Below are 12,412 nucleotides of genomic sequence, written 5' to 3'. Positions count from 1 at the left end.
AAGCAGGTCAGCGGGTGGCGGGGTGGGGGAGTCCATCAGTCACAGGGTGGGCTGCTTTGCTCATAGGGAGATAGCATTGCATTGGTACTAAACAACTCATCTTTGTCCCTGCTCACTAAGAAAAACATGGTGTTTCTTTATGCAGCTCTCTTAGAGACCTGCACAGGAAAGCCTTGTAGACAACATTCAACTGACGAAAGAATCGCGTTCACCTCTTTTCCCGCAACCAATGGACTCAATCAACAAGAAAAATCCTACTCACCGACATCGAGCAATTTGGTCCAATATCGCGACAGCCGTCTTCTCGCAAATGCGTCTCATATCACAGACCTTCCATTCACAGCAGAATTCACAATAACCTGTACTAACTAGTATCTGTAGATCGAGAAAGCAAGGGTTATGAATACCACAGTCCAGTTTTGCCAGTTCAAATAAAAAGATGAAAAGCCACTTCGATCGAAATATGCTGGATGTGCGAAGTTTGCGAGTTTAGAAGGAAGGCCGAGCGAGTATGGCTGAGGCCATACTAGACTAAACGTATATCTGCGGCCCAGCTGGAGGCGTGCTCAGCTTCCATTCAGAACCAAGTCCATCAGCATGTAAACAATCGCAGTCATGTCTCCCTCTCGACAACATGCCAAGAGAGCCCCCGGGCAGGTCCATTCTCGTATGTACAGGCCGCTAAGCGCAGAGGTTTTACTTACACTTTACGATATAAAGAGGCGCCATCTATTCAAGTACAAACCGGCATTCACTGAAGTCTGATGTTCCAAAATTGAGGTGTTTATAATGCGTGTTGATAAGAACGACCGAAGACACACTATACTACTTCTACTGCTAACAAAATCGCTTCGCGGCTTTATTAGCGAAAAGGCTTTTGAACAAAACCTTTTAACTTTCTTTTCTAGCCACGTTGAAAAACCAATGCCACAGGGAGAGAAGTTTTGTGATTCGTTTCTCCTTCAGCAGCTACTGGCAATTGAACCTGAATTAAGAATATTCCGTCTCCCCTTTCATATCATTCTTGCATAAGAACCCAACATTAAAACTGGATGGAGGTTCAATCTCAGGTTGATTATAATTGTCTCCGAATTCAGTTGGGTTGAAATATGCACACGAGGAAAATGTAGTTTCATGTGATTACCTAACGATCGCATTCTTAAAAACTGTTGTTACAATGACGGCCTCTTTCGTCGATACGATTTGCGCCGCGGTGACTTCGACGGAGAACAGTGTATCCCGAAAAATCGCCTGATGCGACCGTCCAATTCCCTTGATGTTTTGGCAATATTCCTGGTCATCAAGAGTCATCATCGCATTCATGATGTCGAATGCTGCATTGATTTCTCTGTCTTCACCGGGAGTGTATGATTCTTGGAGATTCCAAAGACAAATGTCGCGTGTTTTTGAAAACGCAAATAAATATGCTCCTCCAGGGAGAAGAATAAACGTTCGCGGCGCGATTGGTTCTGGAAAGCTCAACGAAAAAGGAGGGAATCCAGGAGTGGTAAAGCGCACTTCAAGCACGTTTCTAAAAATCCTTTGGAAAGCGCGAATCTGAAGTCCGTATTGCAAATGGCTCCATACTTCTTCTGGTCTCTCCACTTGACTGGATGTTTTCTGGTTGATGGACGTGATGGAGTTTCTTGATAACTTGGAATTTCCCGAGAAGGAGTAATCAGACTCCAAGCCTGAGTCGATGCTACCGTACACCTTCCGAATGACGTCCATCTCAAGGAAAGATGGAGCAAGGCGGATAGATTACATGTGATGCCTTTCTTACTTTCTTTGAAACATTGGCTGCAGAATCCGATAGAAGCGTCTGTGCTCGGTGGCAAGACGCAAGAAATACTGGTGTGCTTTTGTGCAGATTTGTCTACCGACCAACCCTTCTGGTAAATTGCAAATATCACGAGAGCCCTTGTTCGTGGAGTCTTGTTGTTCGTGAGTCACATTTCCGCCTCGGGAAGGGTCGCATGAGACGGACGTTAAATGTTTGCGAAAACCTCACTGTTTCTGATAACGAGCGTGAAGCTCTGGTACGAATGTTTGAAGGTTCGAAAAAGCAATTTTGCTGCAAGGAAATGCGGTCTATGTGGGTGCTCTCAGGTGCAAAAACGTATTGGTCGACGATATTTAGGGGTCGTGAAGAAAATGCCAGACACGACCGCCCTCACCTTCTACGTTAAGCCAACGGGATGCCGGAGAGCAAATACAGCCTTTCTTAGAACTATTGCGAAAAGCGCAAGCCGCCACGTTCGATGACAGCCGAGTTGTGGTGGCACCAGTGGGAGTGGAGGACTTTGAGGTTTACTTCTCGTTCTGTACAGTAAAACGTGAACCAATAAACTATTTCCTGAAATTCGCTATGGCAACACCATGGCAATTGCGGGTCCCTCGATGCCCACAAGCCTGATCGACTACCCCTATGTACCAGGGGGTACATACGTGTTGAGGATAATGCCCCTTGCTCGCGGCAGCGCCCCATCCCTCACCCCATTCTCGCTTGCTTCCCCACCACCTTCGTTGCTGCATGACATCATCTTGATCCTTGATTCGCGCGGTGCCAAATTCTTCGTACACCAGTGGGCAGAGATCACAAAGGCAAACAACAGAATCCATGGCCTCGTCGACGAATCTACGCAGGGAGGCGTTACAGCTTTACCGAGAAATCGTTCGAACGTCAAAGATCTTCGCCGGGCAGGTAGATGCTAACGGAAAGGACTACGCCACGATGCTTGCAGCCTCAGCACGCAAGGAGTTTGAAGAGGCGCGATCGCTGACTTCACGCGAGGAAATCTTCCGTAGGATCGTCGTTGGTAGAGATGCCTTGCATCAGATTCATGACAAGGTACGTGTCAAGTCACGCACCCGTTCTACAAAGGAACGGTAATACGCGCAAAAGCGATTTGCTGACTCGTGTGCGATTTTGTTTTGCACGCTGTGAATGGAAAGGTTGCTGCAAAGCGGAAGCCGTCTCAAGATAACACGGAAGGGGAGAGATGACACATATTTATGGCGATAGACAAGTGCGCGCGACCACATCCCAGTCTTAACTTGAACTTAAATTACAAAGCCTTCGAAAATAGGGGCTTTACGCGGCACAAACAGCAGCTAATCCGAGTGATCGGGGTCTCTCTCGGTGCCTGACATATCTTGGCGACTCATCTCGGCTATGTCCATTGCAAGGATATTCGCATATCGGTCCTCTGCTGCTCTGGATTCTGCGGCCGCTTGGGCCGTGACGGGGGCTGCGGTAGGCGTGGTGAAGCCCTTGGGGAGCAAAAACTTGGCCTTCTCGCCAACCCAGGCGAGCCTGTTTACCCATTCGGGAGCGGAGCTGCCCGTGAGACGCTCGCACAAATCTGAGGCGAAGTGATTACAATTTCTGCGCACGGCCAAAGCACAACGGCGAAGGGGTCAGGCTTTTGCGAAAGGAGATACAAATGCATGCTTGCCTCGGAAAGAGGTCAGAACTTACCTCGTTAATAAGTTATACGAGTTGCCACTCCACACGTGGGCCATGGCCTTGACAAGCTCTGACACCTGCTGCGGGTTAAGACTGGTCCTCCCTACAAAGACTGTCTGCCTAAACTTCGCATCGGGGGCCTTCCGCGGGACGACCTCAAAGACGCCTGTGTCGTCATCCGCGTGTCCGCCGTAGCAATACTCAGTGCCGTAAATGGAGACGCCCGAGTGATAAAGCCCCATGCCGACGCCGTAGAGATACCAGTTAATGGTGGGCACGGCGTCCGGATTGTCGGGGTGCTGAAGATCGTAGACATTGAGTTCGACCGGGGCTCCACCCACAGTGGGCATCATTCCCTGGCTTGACGACATGGGCTGTTGTGGATGGGTCTAGCGCATCGGGGGATGATGGCGGAGGCGGTGGCGGGGGTGTCGGTATGTTGAACGGGGGGGTGCGGGTGGAGGACGGGATAGACGAAGGGCACATGTGAGGCGGGTCGAGGATGTGAGGGGTGTATGCCGAAGCAGTTGTGGGCTATGCGGGGTTTGCCTTGTTGCTCTCCGTTTCGTAAGGTAGGGTGGAATTTTCGTTATTTCTGGGAGGTCATTTATGGTCAACTTGGTGGCGTATCGGTGCACCCAAAGAGACGAAGCAGGATTGTTTATGATGCATGCTGCCCTTCCCCTTCCCAGGATTGTTTATGATTCATGCTGCCCTTCCCCTTCCCGCCGCGTGTCACATCGCCTGCCTCATCCCTTTTCACCCAGCTTGCCTCTACAGTTGCTCCAAATGCGGAAGGGGGACCAAGGCTTGACCGTTAACGAACGATACGTACTTCTTTTTTTAGAGAAGTACAAAGTAAACGGGTTGCATCATATGTGTTCAAATTTGACTATCGTTTGTGATGTAGACGACTGCAACACCGCACCCAGCCTTTACTACATTTTTAACAAGTTGGGGGGCTGATGCTACATCATGGGACATTCGTCAAGGACCCACACTTGGGTCAGACACCATACGGCCAGTCCATGGTAAGGCACACGGGCGAGGGTGGCTGATGCAACGCTGGACCAAATAATATGACTCATGCGCTGCGAAAGACGCGATTTCGCTGGGCTGCATATGCAGAACGCGCGATGCGCGATTTGACGCGTGAGGGTATTGAGCACGGCCATGGTGCGGGTGTTCGGGGCGCCTCGCGTGCCAGCCTGCTTGCATGTACGGACTGCTACTCTTTCCAGGAGGAGAGATTACTGCATGCAACTGCGGATCCCATTTCACATTCGTCCATACCATGTTGATAAATTCCCGATCTCCTCCAGAACTCGGAAGTTGAGTCGCTTCAGGCCGGGCTAGTACTGAGGTGACGGATCATTTGGGAATCCCTAGTGCTGAATGCTTCTATATTGGTTGCAAACGTGCTTCCTGGGAAATGGTTTGTCCTCACCGAGTTTCATCATATGATGCGCAGTTGTACAGAAGCACGCATGACGCATCACCACATGATGCACAATTGTATAGAGCACGCATGGCGCAACTGCTTAAACCTACAAAGTTGTATCGACTGATTTGCCTTTCAGTGTCACTGTCGGTTCAGTGACGGTTGCGCAACATGCCGTTTATCTCCACAAATTAACATTCATTGTCAGTAAACTCGTACCATGACTGCGTTTTTAGAAAACCGCTATGAGAACAGGCAAGTTCCGCTTCTTTACTAATCTCGTTTTGTTTTAAAGACCCCGGTCGAGGATCGCACATACGTCGAAGCCCCCATCCCAACCTCCTCCAAGTTTCCGCGCCTCATCAGCTAACTCTTTTCAAAAACCATCGTCTCAGTCATGAAGTTCACCTGCTTTATTGCCGTCATCGTCCTACTTCTTCACTCTCCCGCGATTGTCATTGCCAAAAATTCAATTGCGCGTTCTTATGAATTACTCTCTGGCGGAGCTTCCTGCGCTATGAAGGTCGTCATTAAAGACGAGGGTCCATCCATCGCCGCAACCAACATCACACTCAATGGCGCAGTCTGCAGTGGCCCCACATTTCGACTTGAAAAACTTGCAGCAAACGATTCCGGCTTATTCACAACTGCCCTTGCACCGATTGCCGACGCAGCCAATATCCACACCACCTACATCGAGAGTCGTCTCACCTGCGGGAATTCCACAGTTGACCCATATACATCTATCATATTTGTCGCTCCATCCTTAGGTGATGTTCAGCTTCCAAAGCCCTTCCTGGAACTCGCTGGGGAACTGGATCTTGGCGACGCTTTCAAATTTATTGATGGGCAAGCCTATATGCTCATTGGACAAAGCTGCATGTATATGTCGATGGGTGATATGCCCGGTGGACCGATGGAAGACGAACAGATGACAGAAGACGCTATGGCTAGCGAGGCTCCAATGGAGGCTACCTGCTTTCCAGCCGATGCTACCGTTACTCTGGGTAGTGGGGAAGCTCGTCGCATGGATGAATTGCGCGTCGGTGACGAGGTGCACGTCGGCAAAGGCAAGACTTCTCCAATCTTTGCATGGACGCATCAGGACGCAAACTATAGATCAAGTTCCTACGTGAAGATTAGTGCTGGTGATAAGGCTATCACATTATCGCCTTCGCACTATGTGTACGCTAACGGCCAGGCGATACCAGCGGAAAAGGTTAGAAAGGGAGACACTATGCTTGGAGCTGATGGAAGGGAACCTTTGGAAGTTACAGAAGTGGCTCGGGTTGCAGCTGCGGGTCTATACAATCCTCAAACTACTGATGGTAATATCGTGGTTGATGGCTTCTCCGTCACTACGTACACTACTGCTATTACTCCTAACGTCGCACATGCTTTCCTACTTCCAGTGCGCGCCGGGTATTCCGCTATTTCTACAGCGCTGCACGGCTTTCCTCCGCATACCCACGTCTAATTTTGACGTGCCTTACTAGTCATAATTTTGCTCTCCCGAGGGCTATTCTTTTCTGGGGTGCAGAGATAGCGGAGCCTGTATTGTAAGGTTTCCATAGACCATTAAAGCTAACTGTGTGTGATTTGAAGCTCATCTATGCAAGGGTGTTCGAGCAAGGGCCGCAGTGTCGGCGTTGTTTCGTATTCCGGAAAGAAACCACCACACTGGAAGTTCTCTTGTCCAAGCTTCCATGTGTAGTAGGGCGGGCAATATTGTTAAGGTTTTTACTTATTTAGCATATGTTATCTATGTACAAATAGGTATCCCCGGTACTTGCTATTTCTTCATATGATGACTGCCACCTGAATCGTGAAGTGTATCTACAACATGTCTTCAAATTGGCTCTCAAGTCGTTCCAGCGATGCATTCCGTCCGCGTTCTTCTGCGCCCAGGGACAATAAAAGACCATAATAAATCCCGGGAGTCGTCTGCCAGTACTTCAAGTACATCCAGATGAGATCGCCGAGTTTGTCCACTGGTATCGAATATGTCAAATGGGATTACGACTGTCCATCTGCGGAGCTGATGGATGCGATGTAATCGCAACACATATGGAGGGCAATCACCCATGCCAGAAGAAACAGCAAGGAAGAATCCTACTGACTATATAGGGCGTCCACCCAACGGCCTTCGTGTGTCTAAACTTGCGAATGGTGGATGCCCAGTGCTCCTCCGGCTCCCTCACTCTCACCAGGTCCTGAGTCACTAAATTCTGAACCTTCTTCAATAAAGGATGATTCTGACACATTTTGCGAATCGCCGTCGTCCGTCTCGGATGAAGAATCGCTCTCGTGCTCTCGTGCTTGTGGAGTAGAGCTGTCCGATTCAGCTGTCGCATCATCTGTACCTTTTCCCGATCTGCCTTCATCTCTTGTGTGATCCCCAACACTCCTTGCTCCCATTTCCACTCCGCTTTCAGTGTTCGAGGGCTCGTCCTCATGCCAGCCGGCTTCATTTTCCGAAACTGTCCCGGGTGATATATCCTCAGTACTGTCGTTGTCGTCATGAAGATGTGATATGTCGGAGTCATCACCTTCCGAAATGAATTCCATCTCATGTCTTTCATTCTCGCCATCGATATGTGACGTTGCGCCGTCATGGCCCTGCGTTTCACCTTCGTCTTCTTGATTTGGATGTTCTTCTGTATCTCCTCTCCCAATACCGAGTTGCACAGATGAGGGCGAAAAGCCACCAACAGAAGTGCTGGGGCTACCCCCCGATTCTGCCATTGGAATGCTTATTTCAGAGGGAGTAAACGAAATTGAGCCGGGGGACGAAGTTGTCGGGGGTGCGTGATGTGCTGGAGAGGCAGGCTGCGGTGTAGCTTTAGGGACAATACGCACATCTGCGCACTGCCAATACTCCTCTGGAAACATCTCTCCACCGCAATCTGGCTTCCCTGACACCCATCCCCCTCTTGCTCCTCCTTGGCCTGGGCAATCACCCCAACTCGGAGCATGAGGTGAAGTGAAATATTCCTCCACACCTTTGAGATTGCAATAGTTGTGCGCCACCCAGTACCACTGAATCACGCAATGGTCACATACTAAGTCAGCAGGCAGTGTATACGCGATAGTTTTTCTCCAGCCCCCAATCATCACGGGCTCACTGGTGACACAAGGTAAATACCAGCGCTCCGGATGCATTGGATCAATTGGGCCGCACCTCATATCGGTTCCGCTATCGCAAGATCCAGGCGTTCTCATCAGCTTTTGACAGTGCCCGTCATGGAAACAACGTTCTGAGATGTCATCCCCGCAGTCGTCAATATTGCAAATGTGGAATTCAAAGAAGCCGTTGTGATGTGTCACAATTTCACTTTCCATGAAAATTACGGAACCCTGCACGTATTCCCGAACACGGAACGCATCAAAGTAAAACTTTCCTCCTTTCAAATGCTCTTGAGGTTCTGCACCCTTTTCGTCGCCACATACGCCTGCTCTCCAATGGAAAAATCTATCCAGCGGTTCATAAGGAGTCCAGTTATTGCCGGCGGCCTGCATTACAGAACGTGTTCCGGACCCGGGTTCTCCATTTTTAGAACCTGAGGGGTAGTGTGCCTGGAAGTCTGTAGGTGCAGTCGCATCTATAGTCGGCAACATATGATTTTCGAGTCGAAGCGCTCCTCTTTGCCGCGGGTCTGTCAATACTGCATGTGCGTTTAGAAGTGCAATGCACAGAGCAAAACATGCCGCACAGAGCTTCGGGTGAGTTACGCGCGACTGCATTAGCTCGAAAACCCATGCTGCCAGCATGTCTACTTCTCGAATTTTTGGTGTCCTTCTGCCAAATAGTAGTGCTTTCCCAGAAAGAACCTGCTTTAATGGCTTGGTTCCTTAGAAAGATAATGTAGTTTCGCCGCGTGTTGCCGAAGCACTGAAAAGTTCTTTAAAGTCTCTTGAATCTTGTCGTGAATAATTGGGAACTCCGGCGGTCTTCTTACAAAGCGGAAGGCTTGGCAGAGAGAGCGTGCCTTCATAAATTGAGGGGTACAGTTCTTCTGAGGTGCTTCTGGCAGCTTAGTGCAATCAAGACGGTACACTCTCAACGTAACATCTCCACACAGCCAACCCAAGAAGTAATACAATACGTAGTCTTGCATAGAAGATGAGTTGACTTCAATGGCTGCTGCATATTGTCTTCGTTGGAGATTTCAAAATGCATATGGGAAAGAGGTGAGAAACTACGGGGCACATGAAACCATGAAGCGGCCCTCTATGTCACAGTCATAGAGTAGCAATGACACATGCGTCTTGCAGCGGACAATTCGAGCCCTGGGCCCTACAATGGGGTACCTTTCTGCGGACGACAACCGCCCTGAAATTATGCAATTGTGCCGACAGGAATGTGGACTTCTAACGGCGAGCTATTTATTACTTTCACAACGCGAGAGCTCAGTATCGTGGAGGGAAAACAGTGATGGATCTGATTTTCGCTCTTGGGAGACACTGGCAACCAGTTCTGATCCAGAATTTACAAGAATGCTATCCGGTCCATGTTTATATGCATAAAGCACCTGTCGCCTTTACAAAAATGGAGTGCTAGAGATGATTGAATGAACACATGTCTGAATCACAGCAGTATTCCTGAGTTAGTATGCGCTCACTGTTGTGCTACACCAGTCTAGCAAGGTTTGGTGCGCTGCCGGAATGACCAAGCCCCGTGTGAGCCACCTTGCTGGTGCGTCCTTTGACTTCTATACTATCCGTGAGCTCAAAGGATGTCATATCCTCGAGCAGGCCCTCGTCAATGCTTTGCTCGTTTGGCAGAATGGGCTGAGGCTTGGGAATTGTAGGAAACACATTTTGTCTTTGAGGTGACTGTTCTCCTCGATTGTCATGCTTTGTGAATCGCTTCAGCGATTTAGGAATTTCGTTTTCGCTGCAATCCTCCATTTCATCCAAAAACCTCAGAACTTGATTAAACCTCGGCCGTTGACGTGATGATGGGTGCCAACATTGCGAGATCAACGCAGTCCACGCTTTTGGGATCTTTACAGTTCTCGCGTATGCAGACTCGCATGTCGGTCGTAGATGCTTGTCTGCGACCGCAAAGGCTGCTTGGATGGGTGTCATACCCGAGAACGGCACCTCGCACGAGAATAGTTCCCAAAGAACAACGCCGTACGAATAGACGTCCACCTTTTCATTATATGGCTCATGTCGAATCATTTCAGGAGCCATCCATCTGTAAGTACCCGTCTCACTTGTCATGACACCGGCGACCGACCCACTCACCGTGCCGATGCCTCGAAAACTGCGGCTGAGCCCAAAATCAGCTACCTTCACAACTGGACAACCTTCCTCAACGGGTCGGTCCAGTAGCAGGTTCTGTGATTTCAGGTCCCGGTGAATGATGTGACAGGAATGCAAGTAGCGCATCCCGCGTGCGATATGTCTGGCGACGTTTCGAATGTCTTGGAGGGAGAGGCTCGTTCGCCAAGAGCGCTTGCGAAGCGCTGCAAACAAGCTGCCTCCATGACAGAATTCGGTCAAAATACACATTTGAGGCAATACTGTACAAGCGCCGAGGAAGAGAACGATATTTGGATGTCGCAACTTGTTCATCATTGTGACTTCAAGTCGAAAATCGTGAAGAAGCCGCCGATCCTCTGCGGACATCGTTGTTCTTTCAAGTGTCTGAACTCGTTCCAAAGGGGAATTGCGATTCGCTGCTGCTAGGGCAGCACCATCAGGTCTTGGGCGACCAGTACCTAAGCCGGTCATTGTTGGGATGGGTTGTGGTTGTTGTGTGGGAGATTTTGGAGTGGCCGCACTCTCAGAAATGGTTCTAGTTGTCAACTTCTTAATGGCTACTGGTGTCGAGCGCCACATCCCCTTCCACATTTCTGAGAAGGCGCCCTGTCCAATAGGGTGGAGAAAGGTGAGACGTCCAAAGTCGACTTCCCATGAATGTTGAAAATCACGTAGGGATGTATTCAAAAGAGTCTCGCGTCGAGCCGAGTCTATAAGAGTCTTTTGCAACCTGGCCAACTCGGCTTCGAGCTGCTTAACTTCATCCATGTGCTGGCGATTGGCGTCGATGGAACTCCGCCTCCGACCGGCCTCTTGCACGCGTTTAAGAAAGTAGCGGCGAACAGTGAGTCCCCTCGCATGCGCGTGCGCACGGATCTTGTAAATGGCACGCATACGTGTAATATCCGGCAGGGTGAGGCACTGCAGGAGATGGTGGTTGACGGGCTTGCAGAGGGACTGGAGCCCCAAAATCCAGCGCTCGAGTTGGTCATTGGACACGCAAACCAAGTCAATGGTTTGCAGCATTTTCGGGGCCGGGGCGAGCGGTCCTGAGGGCGGGTTGCTGACAAGAGAAAAGCAGAGCCATTCTGGGTCGACAAGACGCGGGCCTAGATCCTGGAACTTTGCCGACTTTGGTCCGAAGAGGACGCCTGCATAGCGACTGAGTCGGACTGCATGCGACTCGCCCCAGCACAGATGGGTCTTATCCGGCGAGAGATGGAATCGGTGCCTGTAGCGAGTGTCGGAGGAGTAGTAGTAGAGAAAATCTTCATCGCCGAGCGACTGAATGGCATGCTCGACAAAGTTGACGGTGGCACGGATGTCCTCGGTCTTCTTCCTAGCCTTCTCCATCTCACTGCGTTGGACCTCGTGGAGCTCTGAGATGGCGAGGTTGGAAGGGAACCTCCTGACCAGGCCTGCGCGCTCGGCCCCCCTCGGAGCCAGCATGGAAATGGGGACGCGATGGGCGAGCAGGGCGTAGTTATAAAGGGAATCCTTGGCGTGATCCTGCGGGGCTGGCGGGCGGGCGGCAGAACTGAAGCGGGGCCTTTCGGCGGAATGAGCGGAGCTATGATCGCTCATCTTGACCAAGGCGTCGTGAATCTCGGAGAGGGTGTCGTCATCCTGGAGGATATGGTGGGGGTCTGAAAGCAGGAACTGGTCCATAATAGCGCCGGAGGGCAGGGTATAAATATTGGCCTGCTTAACGTTGAGGGAGGTGGACTCCAAGTAAGCTGCGAGGTCTGCGAGCAGGCCGACGCGCTCGCGGCCGAAGACGGTGAGGGCGAGCTCGTCGTCGGAGTCGCCGGGGTACTCGAACTCTATGATCGGGCGGGACTCGCGCACGGACAGGTTGTGCAGCTCGAGGTGGTGCACGGTGATGCCGTTGGGCAGGGGGGCGGAGAAGTCGGAGAGGTCCATGGCGTGGGCGGGGGGCCGGGTGCACAGGGTGAGGCGGGCGGGAGGGGTGGGCAAGGCAGGCGAGGTCGCATGGTATTGTGCGCACGCTTTCACACGCGCGCCCACTCGTAGGGTGGTCGGGGCGCGGGGGGGACAGAGTAGTGGAGTGTGACGGGAGTGGGCGAAGCAGAAGGGTCACGTGAAGTGGGGGGGATGGGGGGGAGCAGTGCGACAGGCTGTCCCGGGGGTGTAAGGAGCGGGCGGGGCGGTGATTGGGTAGGGGGGGGGGGGGCAAACCCTTAGGAACGGGGAATCCCCCTTTTCCCCGA

The 12,412-nt window shown here is 51.0% G+C and overlaps 4 protein-coding genes; 1 reads left to right on the top strand and 3 right to left on the bottom strand.

Moving 5' to 3' along the window:
- Positions 1–3,477: 3,477 nt before the first annotated feature.
- Positions 3,478–3,819, bottom strand: CHC_T00005197001 (hypothetical protein). Its single transcript, XM_005716567.1, has one exon. The coding sequence runs from the start codon at positions 3,817–3,819 to the stop codon at positions 3,478–3,480; it is 342 nt and encodes a 113-aa protein (XP_005716624.1).
- Positions 3,820–4,078: 259 nt separating this feature from the next.
- On the top strand, positions 4,079–4,435 carry CHC_T00005196001 (hypothetical protein). The gene has a single exon (XM_005716566.1). The coding sequence runs from the start codon at positions 4,079–4,081 to the stop codon at positions 4,433–4,435; it is 357 nt and encodes a 118-aa protein (XP_005716623.1).
- A 2,629-nt stretch (positions 4,436–7,064) lies between these two features.
- Positions 7,065–8,528, bottom strand: CHC_T00005195001 (hypothetical protein). Its single transcript, XM_005716565.1, has one exon. The coding sequence runs from the start codon at positions 8,526–8,528 to the stop codon at positions 7,065–7,067; it is 1,464 nt and encodes a 487-aa protein (XP_005716622.1).
- An 801-nt stretch (positions 8,529–9,329) lies between these two features.
- Positions 9,330–11,534, bottom strand: CHC_T00009163001 (Serine/threonine-protein kinase). XM_005716564.1 is given in 2 exon segments: positions 9,330–9,539; positions 9,540–11,534. The coding sequence occupies 1 exon segment, from the start codon at positions 11,532–11,534 to the stop codon at positions 9,540–9,542; it is 1,995 nt and encodes a 664-aa protein (XP_005716621.1). The 3' UTR covers positions 9,330–9,539.
- Positions 11,535–12,412: the final 878 nt, after the last annotated feature.

This window comes from Chondrus crispus, genomic scaffold, assembly GCF_000350225.1.
Source record: "Chondrus crispus Stackhouse genomic scaffold, scaffold_271, whole genome shotgun sequence".
Classification (NCBI taxonomy): Eukaryota; Rhodophyta; class Florideophyceae; order Gigartinales; family Gigartinaceae; genus Chondrus; species Chondrus crispus.
Note: the sequence above shows the minus strand (reverse complement) of the source record. Positions and strands in the feature narration are given on the sequence as shown.